Source organism: Mesoplodon bidens (assembly GCF_964165515.1).
Source record: "Mesoplodon bidens genome assembly, chromosome: 5".
Taxonomy (NCBI): Eukaryota; Metazoa; Chordata; class Mammalia; order Artiodactyla; family Ziphiidae; genus Mesoplodon; species Mesoplodon bidens.
The window spans coordinates 18,664,472-18,681,149 of NC_138161.1; the positions used below are offsets into that span (position 1 = coordinate 18,664,472).

At 42.7% G+C, this 16,678-nt stretch overlaps 1 protein-coding gene across 2 annotated transcripts in view; it reads left to right on the forward strand.

Annotated features, from left to right (window-relative positions):
* Positions 1–337: 337 nt before the first annotated feature.
* ADAMTS5 (ADAM metallopeptidase with thrombospondin type 1 motif 5) overlaps positions 338–16,678 on the forward strand; it is a 46,899-nt gene continuing 30,558 nt past the window's right edge. Inside the window, exons 1-3 of one of the 2 annotated variants that reach the window (XM_081234482.1) lie at positions 338–1,108; positions 1,429–3,273; positions 14,886–15,018. In XM_081234482.1, coding sequence (XP_081090608.1) covers positions 2,167–3,273; positions 14,886–15,018 — 1,240 coding nt within the window. In that variant the 5' untranslated portion in view covers positions 338–1,108; positions 1,429–2,166. The remainder of the gene's footprint in view (positions 1,109–1,428; positions 3,274–14,885; positions 15,019–16,678) is intronic. The other variant, XM_081234483.1, reaches the window with a different exon arrangement.

Below are 16,678 nucleotides of genomic sequence, written 5' to 3' on the forward strand. Positions count from 1 at the left end.
GAGGTGCCCCTGCTATCCTTGGCATGCATCTCTGTGAATTAAACAAAAGTAGAAAGACAGAAATGTGCTAACTATATAGCAGATTCATTTTTCACTGGTGTATTCATTAATTCGTCTTGAATAATGGGGAAGGAAGGTGCTCTTGTCCCCACAGTAGACCTTCTAACCATTATCAGTAGTGGTTAAAAAGTCGGATTTTCCTTCTTTTCTACTAGAGTTGATAATGTGAGGAAAGAAAGAGGAGAGAGAAACCAAGTAGCAGTAACAATACCACTCAGATACTAATAAACACCAACCTGCGCCCTTCCTCCCCCCAAAAGTCTTCTTTTTCACCTAAAAGGAATTTCTGAGAATGATAGTAGGTCAGGGCCAAGGGTGGTGGTGGTTGTTTTAGGAGAAATAAATACATATATGGGTATTTATCATTTAAATATCATTTTAGACTAAGGAATAAGAGAAAAGTGTGGGCACATATTTTTTTCCTAATATTATGGGGAGAAAAAAAAAATGAGCGCAATTCCCTTCAAGAGTTAACTCTCCCCCCCTCCCGTCCTTGCCTTCTTAAAGCAAAGCAAAGCAAAGGAAGTTCCAGTCATCCGGGATTAAGTGACAGATCGTGGGCGCGGATGAAAGGCGCGCTTGAGAAAGGGGGGAGCCCGCGGCTCGCACACAAAGGCGCGGAGTTCCCAGGCCTTCCGCGGCCCTGTCCCGGGGACACGCAGCCCTCGGGGCGCAGCGACGCGCCAGGAAGAGCCCGCGGCTCTCCGCCTGCGTGGCCACTCTGCTGGTGGCTGGGAAAAGTTAGTCACCCGAAGCCCGAACCTAGCGTGCGTCCAAGAACGAGAACGAAGAGTCCGAGGGATGCGAAGGGAGGAAACCGGTACCGGGAGAGCGGGGCGAGGGGGCGCACGGGAAGCTGAAAGCCCTTGGCTGATGGATGCGGTTGCAAGGTCTACGAGGCCAGAGCGCACCGGCGTGCACAGGGCAAAAACGTGCGTCAGGAACTTCCTACCGAGGGAAAGAAAAGCAGGAGAAAAGGGGGCAGAGAGAGACTTGAAACGTCTCAGTAACTTTAAAAACATACCAAAACACCCCGTCAGGAGATGAGGTAAGCCGAGGTTAGCCAACCCCGATGGGTTGTGAAATATCAGACAAACCCCAGCCGCTGTGGCTTTAAATGAGGCCAAAGAAATCTTCTGTTTTTCTTACTCAAATACTTTTCTCCCCCTCGCCCTTGCTCCCTCCCTCCCCCCTCCTTCCACCTCACCGGGTCCCTTCCTCCTCCGCGGTCGCCCTTTCCTCGATCACCCCCCAGGCCCGCCCTCCCCCATCTGATTAGGCGCGGATCAGGAAGGGTGGGAGTGGTGGGGGAAGCTCTCCCTTTAAGAGGCAGCTTGCAGTGACGAATTGTTGAAATTGCCATTGCAGGATGGCATGCCGCTATAAATTCATTGTTCCACCTCCTCGCATCTTCACAGCGCTCGCGCTGCTCTCCGCGCTCGCAGCGGCCGACTGGGGATGACGGCGGGCAGGAAGACACTGCATCCGAAGGGACACGGACGCGCAGCTTCGCTGGCTCGCCGCAGGCCGCCCCTTGCATTTCTGTTTCAATTTTTATGGCTTTTTTTCTTCTCTTTCTTCCCTTCCTCCGGGTTCCAGTAGAGTCAAGGAAACCCACAAAATAAGAAAGGAAGAGGGCTCCGGAGCTTGGAACCCCTGCTGCCGGCGGGTCCCGAGCAGCAAGGGGGCTGGAGGCAGCACGCACCAGTTGCCCGCCTGGTGCGCGGCACCTTCCTTACTTTTCTCGGTGCCCCAATCTTGGCTGGGGTTGGATTGGGGTTTTTCCCCTTTTCTCCATAACCCGGCTTTTTTTTTTTCTTTCTTTCTTTTTCTTTCTTTTTTTTTTTATTCGTTTTTTTTTTTTTTCCTCCTCTTTCGGGAGCACGAATCCAAACATTTTGCAAACCAACAAAGAAAAGTTCGCACGCTGGCATTGCGGCCGGGACAGGCTGGCGCTGCTGCCGGGTCCCCCTCCCTCCGACACTTGACTCAACCTTGCAAGCAAGTGTATGTGTGTCCCCACCTCCCGCCCCGGTAACTTCCAGAGCGAATAACAAATCCCCATAACGTCCCCGTCGCGCAGCCCCTCCCCGCGGGCAGCGCACTATGCTGCTCGGGTGGGCGTCCCTGCTGCTGTGCGCGCTCCGCCTGCCCCCGGTCGCGGCCGGCCCCGCCAAGGCACCTGCCCAGGATAAAGCCGGGCAGCCTCGGGCTGCTGCGGCGGCCGCCCAGCCCAGCCGGCGGCAGGGGGAGGTGGCGCAGGAGCCGGCCGAGCCTCCCGGCCACCCTCACCCGCTGGCGCCGCAGCGCAGGAGCCACGGGCTTGTGCAGAACATCGACCAGCTCTACTCGGGCGGCGGCAAGGTGGGCTACCTGATCTACGCGGGCGGCCGGAGGTTCCTCCTGGACCTAGAGCGGGATGGTTCGGTGGGCGCCGCTGGCTTTGTGCCCGCAGGAGGCGGACCGAACGCGACCCGGCGCCACCGGGGCCACTGCTTCTACCGGGGCACGGTGGACGGCAGCCCTCGCTCGCTGGCTGTCTTTGACCTCTGCGGTGGTCTCGACGGCTTCTTCGCGGTCAAGCACGCGCGCTACACCCTGAAGCCGCTGCTGCGCGCGCCCTGGGCGGAGGCGGAGGCCGGGCGCGTGTACGGGGACGGGTCCGCGCGGATCCTGCACGTCTATACCCGCGAGGGCTTCAGCTTTGAGGCCCTGCCGCCTCGCACCAGCTGCGAGACCCCCACGTCCCCGCCAGGGCCCCGTGAGCGCCCCCCGGCGCACAGCAGCCCGGACCGACGCTGGGCGCTGTCCCCGCAGCTCCCGGACCAGTCAGCTCCCTCGTCCGATGGGAGTCAGAGACCACAGACGTGGCGGCGGCAGCGGCGGCGCCGCTCCATCTCCCGGGCCCGCCAGGTGGAGCTGCTCCTGGTGGCCGACGCGTCCATGGCGCGGATGTACGGCCAGGGCCTGCAGCATTACCTCCTGACCCTGGCCTCCATCGCCAACAAGCTGTACAGTCACGCCAGCATCGAGAACCACATCCGTCTGGTCGTGGTGAAGGTGGTGGTGCTGGGAGACAAAGACAAGAGCCTGGAAGTGAGCAAGAACGCGGCCGCGACGCTCAAGAACTTTTGCAAATGGCAGCACCAGCACAACCAGCTGGAGGATGACCACGAGGAACACTACGACGCGGCCATCCTGTTTACTCGGGAGGTAGGTCCCGCCTGGGGGAGTGGTTCAAGCCCCGGAGTAAGCAGGTAGGTCAACGGGACAGCCTTGTTGACAGCCTTGTTTCTCCCACAAACCGCCTGCCCCCATGGGTTTGCTTCCCTGCTTCTCGCAGGAAACCCAGCCAGCCTCCAACTCTGCTCCTGTATTCGGGATAGAGCCGGAGCAATTCAAGCCTTAAATGACCAAGACCTGCTTACACAATCAGTCAAACAGGCAGGATGTCTCCAGTCTGAGATACGCAGTCATAGATGCATAAATATGGTAAAATGGAGCTAGAATGCTTGGGAAAATGTGCGTCGTTAAATGAGAAAAGGAGGAAAGCAAGTTTGTCTTTGGAATCAGGGATCATCTACTTTCCAATGAACCCAAAGATATAACTTTGTCTAACCTAATGGAAAGGGCTGATGATTCATTCACTGTAGTCACTTTTATCCACCATCTTCCTTTGTAAATGTCCATACCTTCTTACTTGGACCCCTTTCAAGACATAAGTCAAGGGAAGACATTCCAAAGGAAGGACTTGTTTTCCAGTCTGGCTTCCTAATGGAGTTCTTACATATACAGCTTGGTGGAATCTTGCTTCCTTGGATGGAAGGGATTGGGGATGGCCAGGAGGATATAGAAACCCAATCTTGTGAGATTCCTTAGCAACTCCTTTGCCTAGTCCTCCAATGCACGGCAAGAACTTCTCCATCCTCCACAGCTGCCAGTCAAGGGTCACATCCAGCTTGCATGTTTGGGTTTTGGATGAATGTTTCTGAAGCCCCAGTGTGGAAAGATCTGGGCAAAAAGTCAAGACATGAAGGAATGTTTTCCCAGGATTTCCCTCTTTTAAGGAAGGGGGTTACAGGAAGGGAAAAAATGTGGATCTTTATAGGCCCAGAGGTTCTGGGAGGAACACAATACCTATGTAGACCGCCACAAAAGTGTGACATTCAGATACAGAGTCTGGACTGGTTTTGAGCTTGTTTTGCTCAGAGCTTTGAGCCTCAGTTTTCACAGCTCTACTCTGATTGGCGGTTTTGAGTCATGCTTTCAGATGCCTGGTAAGAATGGACTTTGAAAGCTCATTCTTGAAGTGTTTGAGATCCATCCAGGATAGAGAGAAGGATTAGAAGCTTTGAAATATTATTCAAAATCATGGTACAAAGGGAACAACCAGAACTAGGACAGGAAATTCAATGATGGCTTGCAGGAGGTTTCAGAATCACATAGCTCCACCACCTAATTCTCCTATTTTTACTAAGGCACCTCTGGTGTGAAGGAAAAGTGTTGATAAATTTGGAGTGGAGAAACACTTGTGGTTCACGGGGTGGACACAGATGTAAACCACATGTAAATAAAGATGCCTGAGGGCAGCAGTTTAGGGAGAAGTGGGCAACGCACAGTGCTTTGCACAATGGAAAACCTTTCTCTTCATGAAGTGATCTCCTGGAAACCATCCTTTAATTTTTCCGCACAACATTAATCTTTAAAACGGAAGAACATTCATTTTTGTAGCCTTCCATATGAAGTGAAGTTCTCCTGTAAAACTATCCCTTTCTTATTTGGTTTCCAAGTCTCTTTTTTTTTTTTTTTGGTTCGCAACTTTCCGTGTCTGGATTTCTTGCTTTGCTACATCACTAGGGGCTGCCAAGAAGGAGGCTTCAGAGAGTTTATGGAAGGAAGTTCTCTAAAGACTGAAGAAAAAATACTTTTGTAGATATACTACTGCAAAGTGTTCACTTTGAACATTTTCATGGTTCACTTTCATTTTTGAATAAAAATGCACATTCCATAAACTTTAATAGAAGACCCCAATACTCCCTATTTCCTGCCCCATAATTTTCCTAATTGCTTCTTAGAAAAAATGGGAAACTAGTCAGGGATTCTAAATGATCTGTCTGTTGCTTTTTCTGGATTTGTTTTTTGTTTGGGTAGTTAACAATTCCTATTTTCCAAGCTTTGAAATATATGAGTTCCTTTAAATAGATAAAGCAAGGGGGAAATAAGTTAATATCTATCTCAATTTTAATAAGTATTATAAGAACATTCATTTTTCAAACTAGTCTACACATGGAAAATATTTTACATGGGCCCTCCCTGGCCTCCTTGCCAAGCAGAAGCATACTTTTAGTAAAGTAAATCTCATTTAGTTTGTGGTTGGCCCTCTGGTATATACATCTAACTTGATGAGAACCAAATATTTGAAGAGCATATTATTATGAATGTATGCACCTAATTTTAAAAGTGCAATTAATTAGGGGGCTGAGAAAAATATTACAAGACTCATGAGGCATTCATTTGAGAGTACTTTAAAATATAATGTTAATCTCTGCCTAATACTTCAGAATGTGGAAACCAAGAGGGCTAGAGGAGAAATGATCTGAGATCTTCAGTTTCATGGAAATCAGATATCTAGGACCTAAAGAAAAACTTCCATGGCTATTTTTTTTTCAATGAGAAATACCCGGAGTTGGCACCAGGATATACTTTTACATCTCTGTTTTGAATGTAAGAGGTATGTTGCTTAGCAGCCAGATGCCAAGCCATGAACTCCATGTTTTGATGGGCTCTGAGCACTGTTCAAACTCTGTATCCAGATGTCTTCTCCTAAATTGCTTGTTTCTCAGGCATGAAGCAAATGTGTGAGGATATGTTTTCCACCCCTGTTGACTAGCCGAGGGCACCTTGAGCGTTATGTCTAGGAATCAGCAGAATAGTGCTAGTAATTCATTTATCAAACTAACAGGCTTCACTGTCAGGACTGTACCCCAGCACAAGGCACTGTCCTAATTAGGGAAATATAGCACCAGTCACTTTTTTGCAAGAGGAGCCCTTTTCATTCCAGAGTGGCACTTACGCTGGAATTCATACCACTTCTACCATCAAACAGTAGAAATCTGATCTCCCCAGGATTTATGTTTGCTTTCCAGAATCCTTTTCTGGTTCCTGGCTTCCTCTTTTCTTTTAAGATAGTTTCCTTAAAGGCACACTCCTAAATCCATTTTGGAGATGATGCACTCTCCTTTAAAAACAAAACACCTACCTGCTTGAGAAAAAAAGTGGGAAATTGTTTAACATTCCCTGTCTATGACCATACCACCCTGAACATGCCCGACCTCGTCTGTTTAATATTCCCTCACCCCTGCACAACATTAATGAAAGCTTTACTTTTTCATGGCTTGGAAGCATTGGATTGAAACTGAACCAGCTACGAGACTATATAATAGAAAATATTCATTCATCTTCATTAATCATCAGTGTGCCAGTTAACAGGCAATTGTGTGTCAGCTAACACCTCACTTCTATATTCTGCCTTATTTGTTTTTAATTTTTATTTTATATTGGAGTATAGTTGATTAACAGTGTTGTGTTAGTTTCAGGTGTATAGCAAAGTGATTCAGTGATTCAGTTATACATATACATGCATCTATTGTTTTTCAACTTATTTTCCCATTTAGGCCATTACAGAGTACTGAACAGAGTTCCCTGTGCTATACAGTAGGTCCCTATTGGTTATGTATTTTAAATACAGCAGTGTGTACATGTCAGTCCCAAACTCCCAATCTGCATTCTGCCTTATAATGCTGTGGTGGGAACTCCACCCAGAATTAACAGCTGGCTCCTTGCAAGGTTATGACAGAGGAAGACTGGAAGCTTGGAAGAAGGAAATGGATGTGCTTTTTCTTATTTGCTTGTAGACTGGATCGACTAATTCAATCACATATTTGAGCTCAAATCCCCTTTGAGTTCAAATCCCATTTAAATTCAAAAGCAAACCCTTATCAAGGAATCATAGCCGATAGGTCAATTCTAACCAATAGAAGGCTAAATGTCTAAGAAATAGGAAGACTGGGAGCAGATTCAGCAGCTCAAGTTGACATTCTAAAAATAAATTGTGAATTGAAAATTGCTGAGAGTAGGTCTTAAAAGTTTGCATCACCAGAAAAATAAATTGTAACTATGTGTGTGATGGATGTTAACTAGACTTACTGTGGTGATCAGGTTGCAATATATACATATATTGAATCATTATGTTGTACACCTGAAACTAATATAATGTTGTAAGTAAATTATATCTAAATTAATTATGAAGAATATTACATAAAATCTGAAGTCTATTAGATGAGAGACAGTAAACCACAGCACACAGGACATATTTCACTGTTGTCTTCCTCACTTTCAGCACATGCCTCTGGGCATCTCCTAAGTGTGAGACACTCATTTAGGGAGCTGAAAGCAGCGAGATGGAAAATACCTGGTCCCTGCCCAGCCCAGCTTATCACAAGGGGAGAGGAAGCAGATATATGCATAAATCAGTCTAATGTTAGGAAAACTCTAATAAATGCTGTAACTAAGCTATAAAAAAAGGCTTAGAAAGGAAAGAGGAAGGAAGAATAAATTCTGCCTCTGTATCTTTGTACAGGCTTCATTGTAAATGTAGAATTGAATTGGTCCTCAAAGGAGGGACAGACTTGATTTGGATTCAACCAACTTTTATTGAGCATTTCATAAGATGCTATCCATAGTCATAAACCATTTTATAATTAATCCTTTCAATGGTCTACAACCATAGTGACATTATCATAAGTTGACAGATAAAGACATTCATACAAAGAGAAACAGAGATAAACTTCTCAGAGTAACAGCTGACAGATGGTTGAAAGGGAAGTTCATCCTGTCTAGTGATCTCTAAAGTAAAAATATTACAGCAAATTTATTCAAACATTCAATATGTTGCTAATAGTCAAAGAGGGATGAAGAGGTTTGAAAAGTAGCCCCTTTCCAAAGAACCTATTCTAGGAAACAGACAAGGAAATGAATAATTGTTATACAGTGTGATGACTTTTGTAATAAATGTGGTCATTGAATGTCATGGAAATACATTAGAAGGTAGCCTAACCCATCTGAGTTCAATTTGGAAGAAAGAGGAGAATTAACCAGATCTATAAGGAGGAAATAGGCATTGCAGACACACCAAACTAATAGTGCAGTGGTCCAGAGGCAGCATGGTAATTCTGGGAAATATAGGGGTTTAGGTATGATAGGACAGACAGTATGAGAGTGGATAGATTAGTCTAGAGAAGATGATAACAATCAGCTTATAGAAGAAATTCTATGACATGTGTATTAGTCTTCTTGGGCTACCATCGCAAAACTCCATAGTCAACAGAAACTTACTTTCTCAATTCTGGAGGCTGGGAAGTTCAAGATCTAGGTTTCAGCCTATTTGCTTTCTGGTGAGAACTCTCTTCCTGGCGTGTAGACTGTTACCTTCTCACTCTGTGTTTACATGGTGTGTTTGAGGGGGCAGGGGTAAGAGAGAGTTTTCTGGCATCTCTTCTTAAAAGGACACTGATCCTATTAGATCAGGGCCCCATCCTTATGATTTAATTTAACCTTAATTACCTCCTGATAGACCCAATCTCCAAATATAATCACATTGGGGATTAAGGCTTCAATACATGAATTTAGACAGTGGCAGGGAACATGATTCAGTTGGTAGCATAAAGAGTTTAAATTGTAAATTAAATTCAGTGGGAGTCTATGGAAAGAGCATCAGAAGGAAAAGAGCAATGATCAGAGGTGTGTTCTTGAATGAGCCTTCTGGCCTAAGTAGTTGAGCTAGAGCCTGTGGGAGCCTTTACAGACTATTTCCATAATCTTCAAGGAGAGACTCAAGATGGTCTAAACTAACACAGTGACATTAGAAATAGAGAGGCAGGGGTCGAGTCAATAAGTGTTAAAAAGAAGTGGATGTGAGTAAATTAATCCCTTCTAGCAGGAGGAATATTTGGGCTAAAATTTGGGCCTAAAAAGTTGGGGAGATATGCAGGAAATAGTGGACAAAATGGATCCTGAAGGTGCAGTTAAAGCAAACAAGGAAGCCTGGGTAGCATTGTGCAAGGTTTTAAATGCCAGGCTGAGGTTGGCATGCCTTTTAAGTTTTGCAGAAATGGAGGCATCCTATAAGGTCTGGGCTCTAAAAGGTAATTGACTGCAGCATATAGGTAGGGAAGTCACAGGAGACAAAAGCAACATTTAGAAGCCTTAGGTGATAGTCCAGGCAGGAAGGAACAAGAAAGAGAGGACACCTACATGAGACATTTGGTAGATGGAGTCAGTGACTTACAGTGACTGATCTGATGCGGCAGGTGAGAGACAGGCAAGTTAATGATGTCACCAGGTTTCTTATACATCTCTTCCAGTTTCTTGCTTTCTGGAATCTCTTTCTCAGTGCATTTTGTATTTTACTGTGCCTCTAGATTATTGAGTTTCACCAGATATACTACAGAGAGAAAGACTGTGTTATTTGTTACAACAAAGGAATTTTCTTGCCCAAGTAGAAATTATGAATGTAACAGATAAGAGTAATGTCGGGGGAAACACAGGTGATGATTTAACAGCACTTTGGTGAAGTAAGTTCAGGAATTGGAGTGTTTAGATATAGGTTTGAATTGCAGCTCCACCAGTCTCAAGCTTCTGATTTTGGACACTAATGACCCCTGAGCTTTAATTTCTCCATCTATAAATTGAAGTGTTTTCCCTTAATCTCAACATGTGTGTAGCTGGAACAAATCCATAAACCACCTGGTCCAAATTCCTAATGCTATTGATGAAGGAAAGTAATCTCAAAGCATATAAATAATACATGCAATGATTCTAATTAATAGAGTTGAATTTAAAGCATCACTATCTCTAATCAGCTTCCATCTCCATTCTTCAGAACGACGACTCTTCTGAGCATCTATTCCCCTCAATCTCCAATGTGCTCCATCTTTCCTTTCTCTTCTTCTTATCTCATATTTACCAGGATAAGTTCCCTATCTTGGAACTCTGGGCCAAGGCTACCTTTCCAGCTTCCCCTGTTCATCCTCCACCGGGTCTATCCTGTACTCCAGCCACAAGAAACAGGTTGTCATTTCCAAAACAGACCCTGCTTTTTCCCACCCCTGATATATTCATGAGTCTTTCCTTTTTTGAATACCCTTCCTCTAACACTCTCAGACTCCTTTTCATCCCTCAAGATCCAGTGAGCTCCTTTGAAACACCTTTATTGATTCCCCCAAGAAGAGCTTGGCAATTCCTCTTCTGAACTCCCTCAGCAATCTGTTCAATCTGTTTCCTTCTCGATATGTTTTGTTTTGCTCAGTAGATCATGATGTTTCTTAAGGGTCAGGATCAGATCTTATTGTATTTATTCACCACACTGTCAGCACTTCACACAGTGTCTGGCAGGTTGTGGACACACAATAATTGTTTTAGGAATAAGTGTACCTGGATCCCTTGGTCCCTAATCCAGCAGAGCTCCATGTTTTTTGTGTTACCTAGTTGTATCCAGAAGCATGGACAGAGACTGCAGAACATGTGTCATTGTCACGGTTGGCCTAACAGACCCTATTAATGTAGTTTCTGCTGAGGTCCAAATCAAGACCTCTCCTATTGGGGGCTGCTATTTAGGTAGCCAGAAAGGCAAATGACATCTCAAGAATCAGATCCACTGGACAAATATGAATTATGATGAATAAGTATATGTCTGTAATACTGATGGCTAAAATACATACCACACCCAATTCTCCTGTCACTAATCCCTCTTCACTAGGAATCTGGTAGACAGATAGGTAGATACCTGAGGCTAGTTAAACCTTCTTCTCTGCCCTTCCCTTGAGCTCTGGGCTTGTCCTTACCAGGGGGTAATATCTGTAGAAATAGAAGATGCTGCTATTTAACTCTAGATTCCCCCATACAAGGTACCCCGCCTTCATTTTGGCTGCCGTTACTGCAGCTGTGATGATATCTGCCCTTATCAGCCTTCACATTTCCTTCCTTCCTTCAGCGCATTTATGCTGCCTGAGGGACCAATCTCCCATCAAGACTAGAAATCCTGCGTCTCCTGTTATGCCTTCCACTTTGCACAGTTACATCGGCTTAGTTCATTTTCCCCACCCAGTACCGACCACTGGGATTTTCCAAATTGTATTAGCTTCTGGACACCTGCTTCTCAAGGTAGCAGACTTTGCTGGCTCCCTCCCCGACCCCACTCCATCACAAGAATAGGTCTGAGGTACTGTGAGTCCTTCTAAGCTTCACGATAGGTTACAGATACTGCCATATTCATGATCCTTTAAATGACCACCCTTAGTCACCATGTCAGTGACCTCCCTGTCAAGTTTTTGTTGGGCTTGCTGACTATCTCCGCTCTATTTTAGATACAGTGTCCCAGTCCTGGCTTCTGGCCAGGATGACACCACAAACCCACCAGTTAAATCTCTGCATGCTCTTGCAACCCTTACATTTTATTAAATCTTCCATTGCATTGTTGTCTACACGATATCAATATCATGATAAGATATCAATCCTGTATAAAAAGAACCATCTTTAACATAGCAGAGATATAACTTCCCTTCAGATTTACACTGACAAAGCAGAAAAATTCTTGACAGCACTTTTATTTATTTTTTTTTTTTTATTTTTTTTTTTGCGGTACGCGGGCCTGTCACTGTTGTGGCCTCTCCCATTGCAGAGCACAGGCTCCGGACGCACAGGCTCAGCGGCCATGGCTCACGGGCCCAGCCGCTCCGCGGCATGTGGGATCTTCCTGGACCGGGGCACGAACCCGTGTCCCCTGCATCGGCAGGCGGACTCTCAACCACTGCGCCACCAGGGAAGCCCAGGACTTTTATTTTGTTTGCCTCTTATGTGGCTACTGTATGTGTTCTACATTCTTTTAGTATCCCCTGCTTCCAGATTTGGAAGCTAGATGGATTGGTGGACAGATGGAGAGACAGACAGACAGACAGTTAGATAGATGCTATTACCCCAATGGTGTCCTTACTCTTTCTCTGAATTAAAAAAATAAAATTTCTATAAACTTCAAATAAGGTTTTCACCTGTAAATGTTGTTATAAATCACCATCAGAAAATAGACATTGGGCTTCCCTGGTGGCGCAGTGGTTGAGTCTGCCTGCCGATGCAGGGGACGCGGGTTCGTGCCCCGGTCCGGGAAGATCCCACATGCTGTGGAGTGGCTGGGCCCGTGAGCCATGGCCGCTGAGCCTGCACTTCCGGAGCCTGTGCTCCGCAACGGGAGAGGCCACAACAGTGAGAGGCCCGCGTACCGCAAAAAAAAAAAAAAAAAAAAAAAAAGAAAATAGACATGAATGTGATGTGCTGTATTCTTAATAATTTGATGCACAAATTGAGTTTTAATGCAATGGAGTGAACATGGCCTCTCAAAGAAATACAGGCATTTGTTGTATATCTTGAGGAAGAAACCATAACTGAGCTGCCACGGTTTGAAATTGCATGAGTGAAGTGAAAAGGTTGCCAGTTTACATAATTACAGGTACAGAAATATAGTCTGTGGCTATGCAGTCAAGAGTTTAATCAGTGTGATTAAAAAAATAACTGCTTCTGTTCATTATTTTGTCACATGTACAAATTTCCGTGGCAAAAGGCCAAATGCATTTAATGCAATTCAAGGATGACAAGGAGGTTTGATGGGCTCTAATGAGCAACTGATTAGCCATAAACAGAGAGAGATTAAGAATCCACATTAAACTCTATTCAGAACAAGAGGACCATTTCCATTAGCTGTGGCTGTTCATCCGAGCTTATTAATGAAGTAAGGAGTAAGAAGGGGAAACAATTCTTCGGTTTTGTTATTTGAACCTCAAATTGTGAAGATAAACATAAAACTCGGTTTAAAAAAATATGCATGTGCAGAAATAACCCACAGTGTCCAGCAGTTCACTTACACCATGACCTGGGCCTTTGGTCTTAAAGCTACTAAAATGAATGGGGGAAAATGGATTAAAACATGTATTGTACTATATAATTATCTCAAAGACTGTTTGTTATGCAAAAGTGTGTTCCAATTTCAATTTTAAAAACTACTAATTTGTTCTCAACAGCTGTAATTTGAGATCCCATGGGATGACATATGAGGATACCCAGGAGACATTGGGAAGCTATTGTTGGTTTGGTGACTGGATTCACCAAGGCTACTTGGCTGAGATTTCTACTGTCTGCAGCTATAATAATATGGCGGCCACAGTGCAATTCATCACAGCTGGGATCTCATAATATGCGGAACACAATAAGCACCTGAAAATGTACTAGGGAAATCGTAGGGTATAGCTTTTAAATATTATTCACCTTAACTGGACTTTTATGCAGCTTTTTATGCAGAGAAAAGTTATAAGAGTATGTTGACATTGACTAGGCGGCATTAGTTATGTAGTAGTAATATCTCATGCTGGCTTCCTGCAGTCTGTTGAGGTCTTGCTAGCATACAGCATATTAAAGGTATGTGACAATGTTCAGTAAGGCAAAAATCTGTATAGGATAACCATCTTTTCTCTTTGTCCTGGGAGAATAAAAATATTAGCTCCATGTCATCAAAAACAAAATAAGTAAAAAAAAAAAAAGTAAAATTATGCGAGGTCTACATTGCATCTGACTATATGTCAGAATTCACCTCAATTAAGCAAATGTTTGTTGAGTTCCTATTATAAGTCAGGCATTGTGGTAGTTGGAGATACAAAGATAATAACTGCCACAGAGAGAATACTTATTTCAGCTAGTAAATAGTCATCTTTCACAGTAATTAATATTTTTAAAAACTTCGTCTGCAGTTATTCACTTATGGCTTTTGCTTTGGATAGAAATATATATACTGTCAGTTAATTGTCATTGAAAACAGGAGTCAAAATACAAGAAAGTCTAATGTCCATTAATACTCAAATAGAATTTAATGGAAAGTTTATCATTACAAATCTATCATGTCAAAAAATTGGGGTTATATTTTCTCTATATGCTTCGTAATTTAAAATTGTCTTGTTAATGTCTCTTTCATCTAATTTGATCATATTAACCATTAGCGAGGTGTGATCATGTTCCTCTTTGAGAATCTCTTAAAAGCTATGCAATTTCTCTCCAGAAGAACACGTATGCTCATTTATATAAATACAGTATATTACATATATTTTCTGAGAATTGATCAGGTTGAAAAACACTACATTAAACACTGTGGGAAAGAGTGTATACATTTCTGAAGACACAACCTATGAAATTACAACTCGGTTTGAAAATTAAGAGATGATCTTTTGAGGAATTACCCTTATAGATTAAAACTTAGTTTCTTACCCAAATTACTGAGAAATTTATATTCTGCCATAAATAGGTGATTGCAATTTGCCCCTGTGATGGAAAACAAATTATTAGGCTTGGCTTCTGATAAATTTAGCAGGAATTTAGGTCAGAATATTAAGGCTTTCCTAAGCATGACTGTATGTGAAAGTGATCCATGGCATATGTGCCTGCATATACACAGTACAGCTTTGTTAAGGCTGCGACTGCTATTGTAATGGACAAGCCACAATCTTATGACATCTTTTAAAATGTAATTGAGTCCCTTCTGTGCTTCTGGGACCCAGAGAATCTTAGAAGAATCAATGCTATTAGTTTGTCTTTGGAAGGTTTCCAGAGCTGAGCAGGTGATACCATAAACATATCCCAGTGTTGACATTTGGAGTGAGCAAGTGGCTCTACAAGGTGGCTCCTTCTGGATGTAAATTGATTTTAGTGATTTCTTTCTTTCTCCTGGGCAGGATTTATGTGGGCATCATTCATGTGACACCCTGGGAATGGCAGACGTTGGAACCATATGTTCTCCCGAACGCAGCTGTGCTGTGATTGAAGATGATGGTCTCCATGCAGCCTTCACCGTGGCTCACGAAATTGGTATGCAGTGTCTTTTCTCTTCCCTGGCCAAATCAAACACTTGTAACAGCTGCAACAGGAACCAAAATACTTGGAAATTAATTCCAGATTTCTCCTGGTTCAGATGCAGCATTGGGGATTATATTTGTTTATATTTGTACTTTTAGGCTTAACTAATAAGAGGGAAGGAAAACAAAGTCAGGCATACACAGAAGATATTTCCTTTCTGTCAGTGCCATTTAAAAGTTTAAGAGAAATTCTCTAGTGCTACTGTCTTTTGAAGCATCCATAAAGGACTCAGACAAAATTTGTCACTGTTGACAACGGAATGCAGAGATGTTTGCCTTAGAAGTTACTCTATTGATTCATCCAGGGCTAATCAGTTTACACAGAAATTCATCAGGTTTTACTCCACTGTGAGTGATAACAGTCAGCTCCTGGAAAAGGTAATCAATAGCTTATGGACAACATTCCTGTCTTGTTTTTAATAACAAAGCAAATGAAACAAAACCTAACAGTTACCAGGGTTGGTTTTAAAATGTCACTTACCTGGTGACAGTAAGAAACTCATCTAAATCCTAAAACTAGAAATTTAAGACTGAGTTAAATATGAAAAATATCCCACCAATTAGGAATATGTGTTTCCTAATAATTGACCTAGCTACTAGGTACATAAGAAATTAATTTAGTACTTAGAATTAAATGTTAGAATTATATGCATCTGGGCTCAGTTCTTGCTAAAGTACTTTCTACCTGTGTCACGCTGGTCTGATTATTTAAACTCTCTAAGCTTCAGTTTTCATATCTGAAATATAGGCATAATAATACCTATTTCACTGAATTATTTCAGGGACCAAGTTGGGTAAGTTACAGATACCAGCAGTTATTTATATCCATATACACTTCTATTTATCTTTTTAATTAACTAGTTCATTTACTTTTTAATGTGTCACCTTTTAGCATTATCTTTTTGGAGGCAAAGTATGGCTTGATAATTATTGTACTTTTTTGCTGTATTTTATTAAGCAGATTGTTTTCTTAAGCTGAAAACATAATTTTAAAATAGAAATTAAAACATTTTTCCCATAATTTTAGTAGGCAAAGAACATTTCACAATGTGTTGATTTTTGCATGCTATGTTTTCTTTTGGGACTTAAAATAACTTCATATCAAAAGTGTAACTGTATAAGTCAGTATATCGGAGCAGTAAAATAGAAATCAGTACTTAAATTCCAGTACGTATGTATTAATCATGATCTTAATTCTCTTAACTGACACTCTTCTTACCATCTAAGTAAAAAAAACACAAAAATAAAATCTTAATGTAAATAACTGTCCAATAGCATCACTGATAACAATTCAATTTAATATTTTATTAATTGAACATCTTTAGCTTCAAGATGGAATCCTAGCTCTGTTTCCATGTTCTCTTTTATCTCACGAAAGAGATTCAGACAATGAATCTCCTTTCTTCCCTAGTAAGTGAACTAATAATAATGAATGAGGCATGGCTCTCTGGTGGCTGCACTAGAAGACCTGGTATGTCTGAAAGTGTTTTTAAAACACAAATGCCATTTGAGCTTTGGGGCTGGGATTATGTCTTCACCTATCTCTCATTCATGCCTATTAAACTCACTGATAAGAAATATAGCTTAACATTGATCCTTCATTGATATTTATT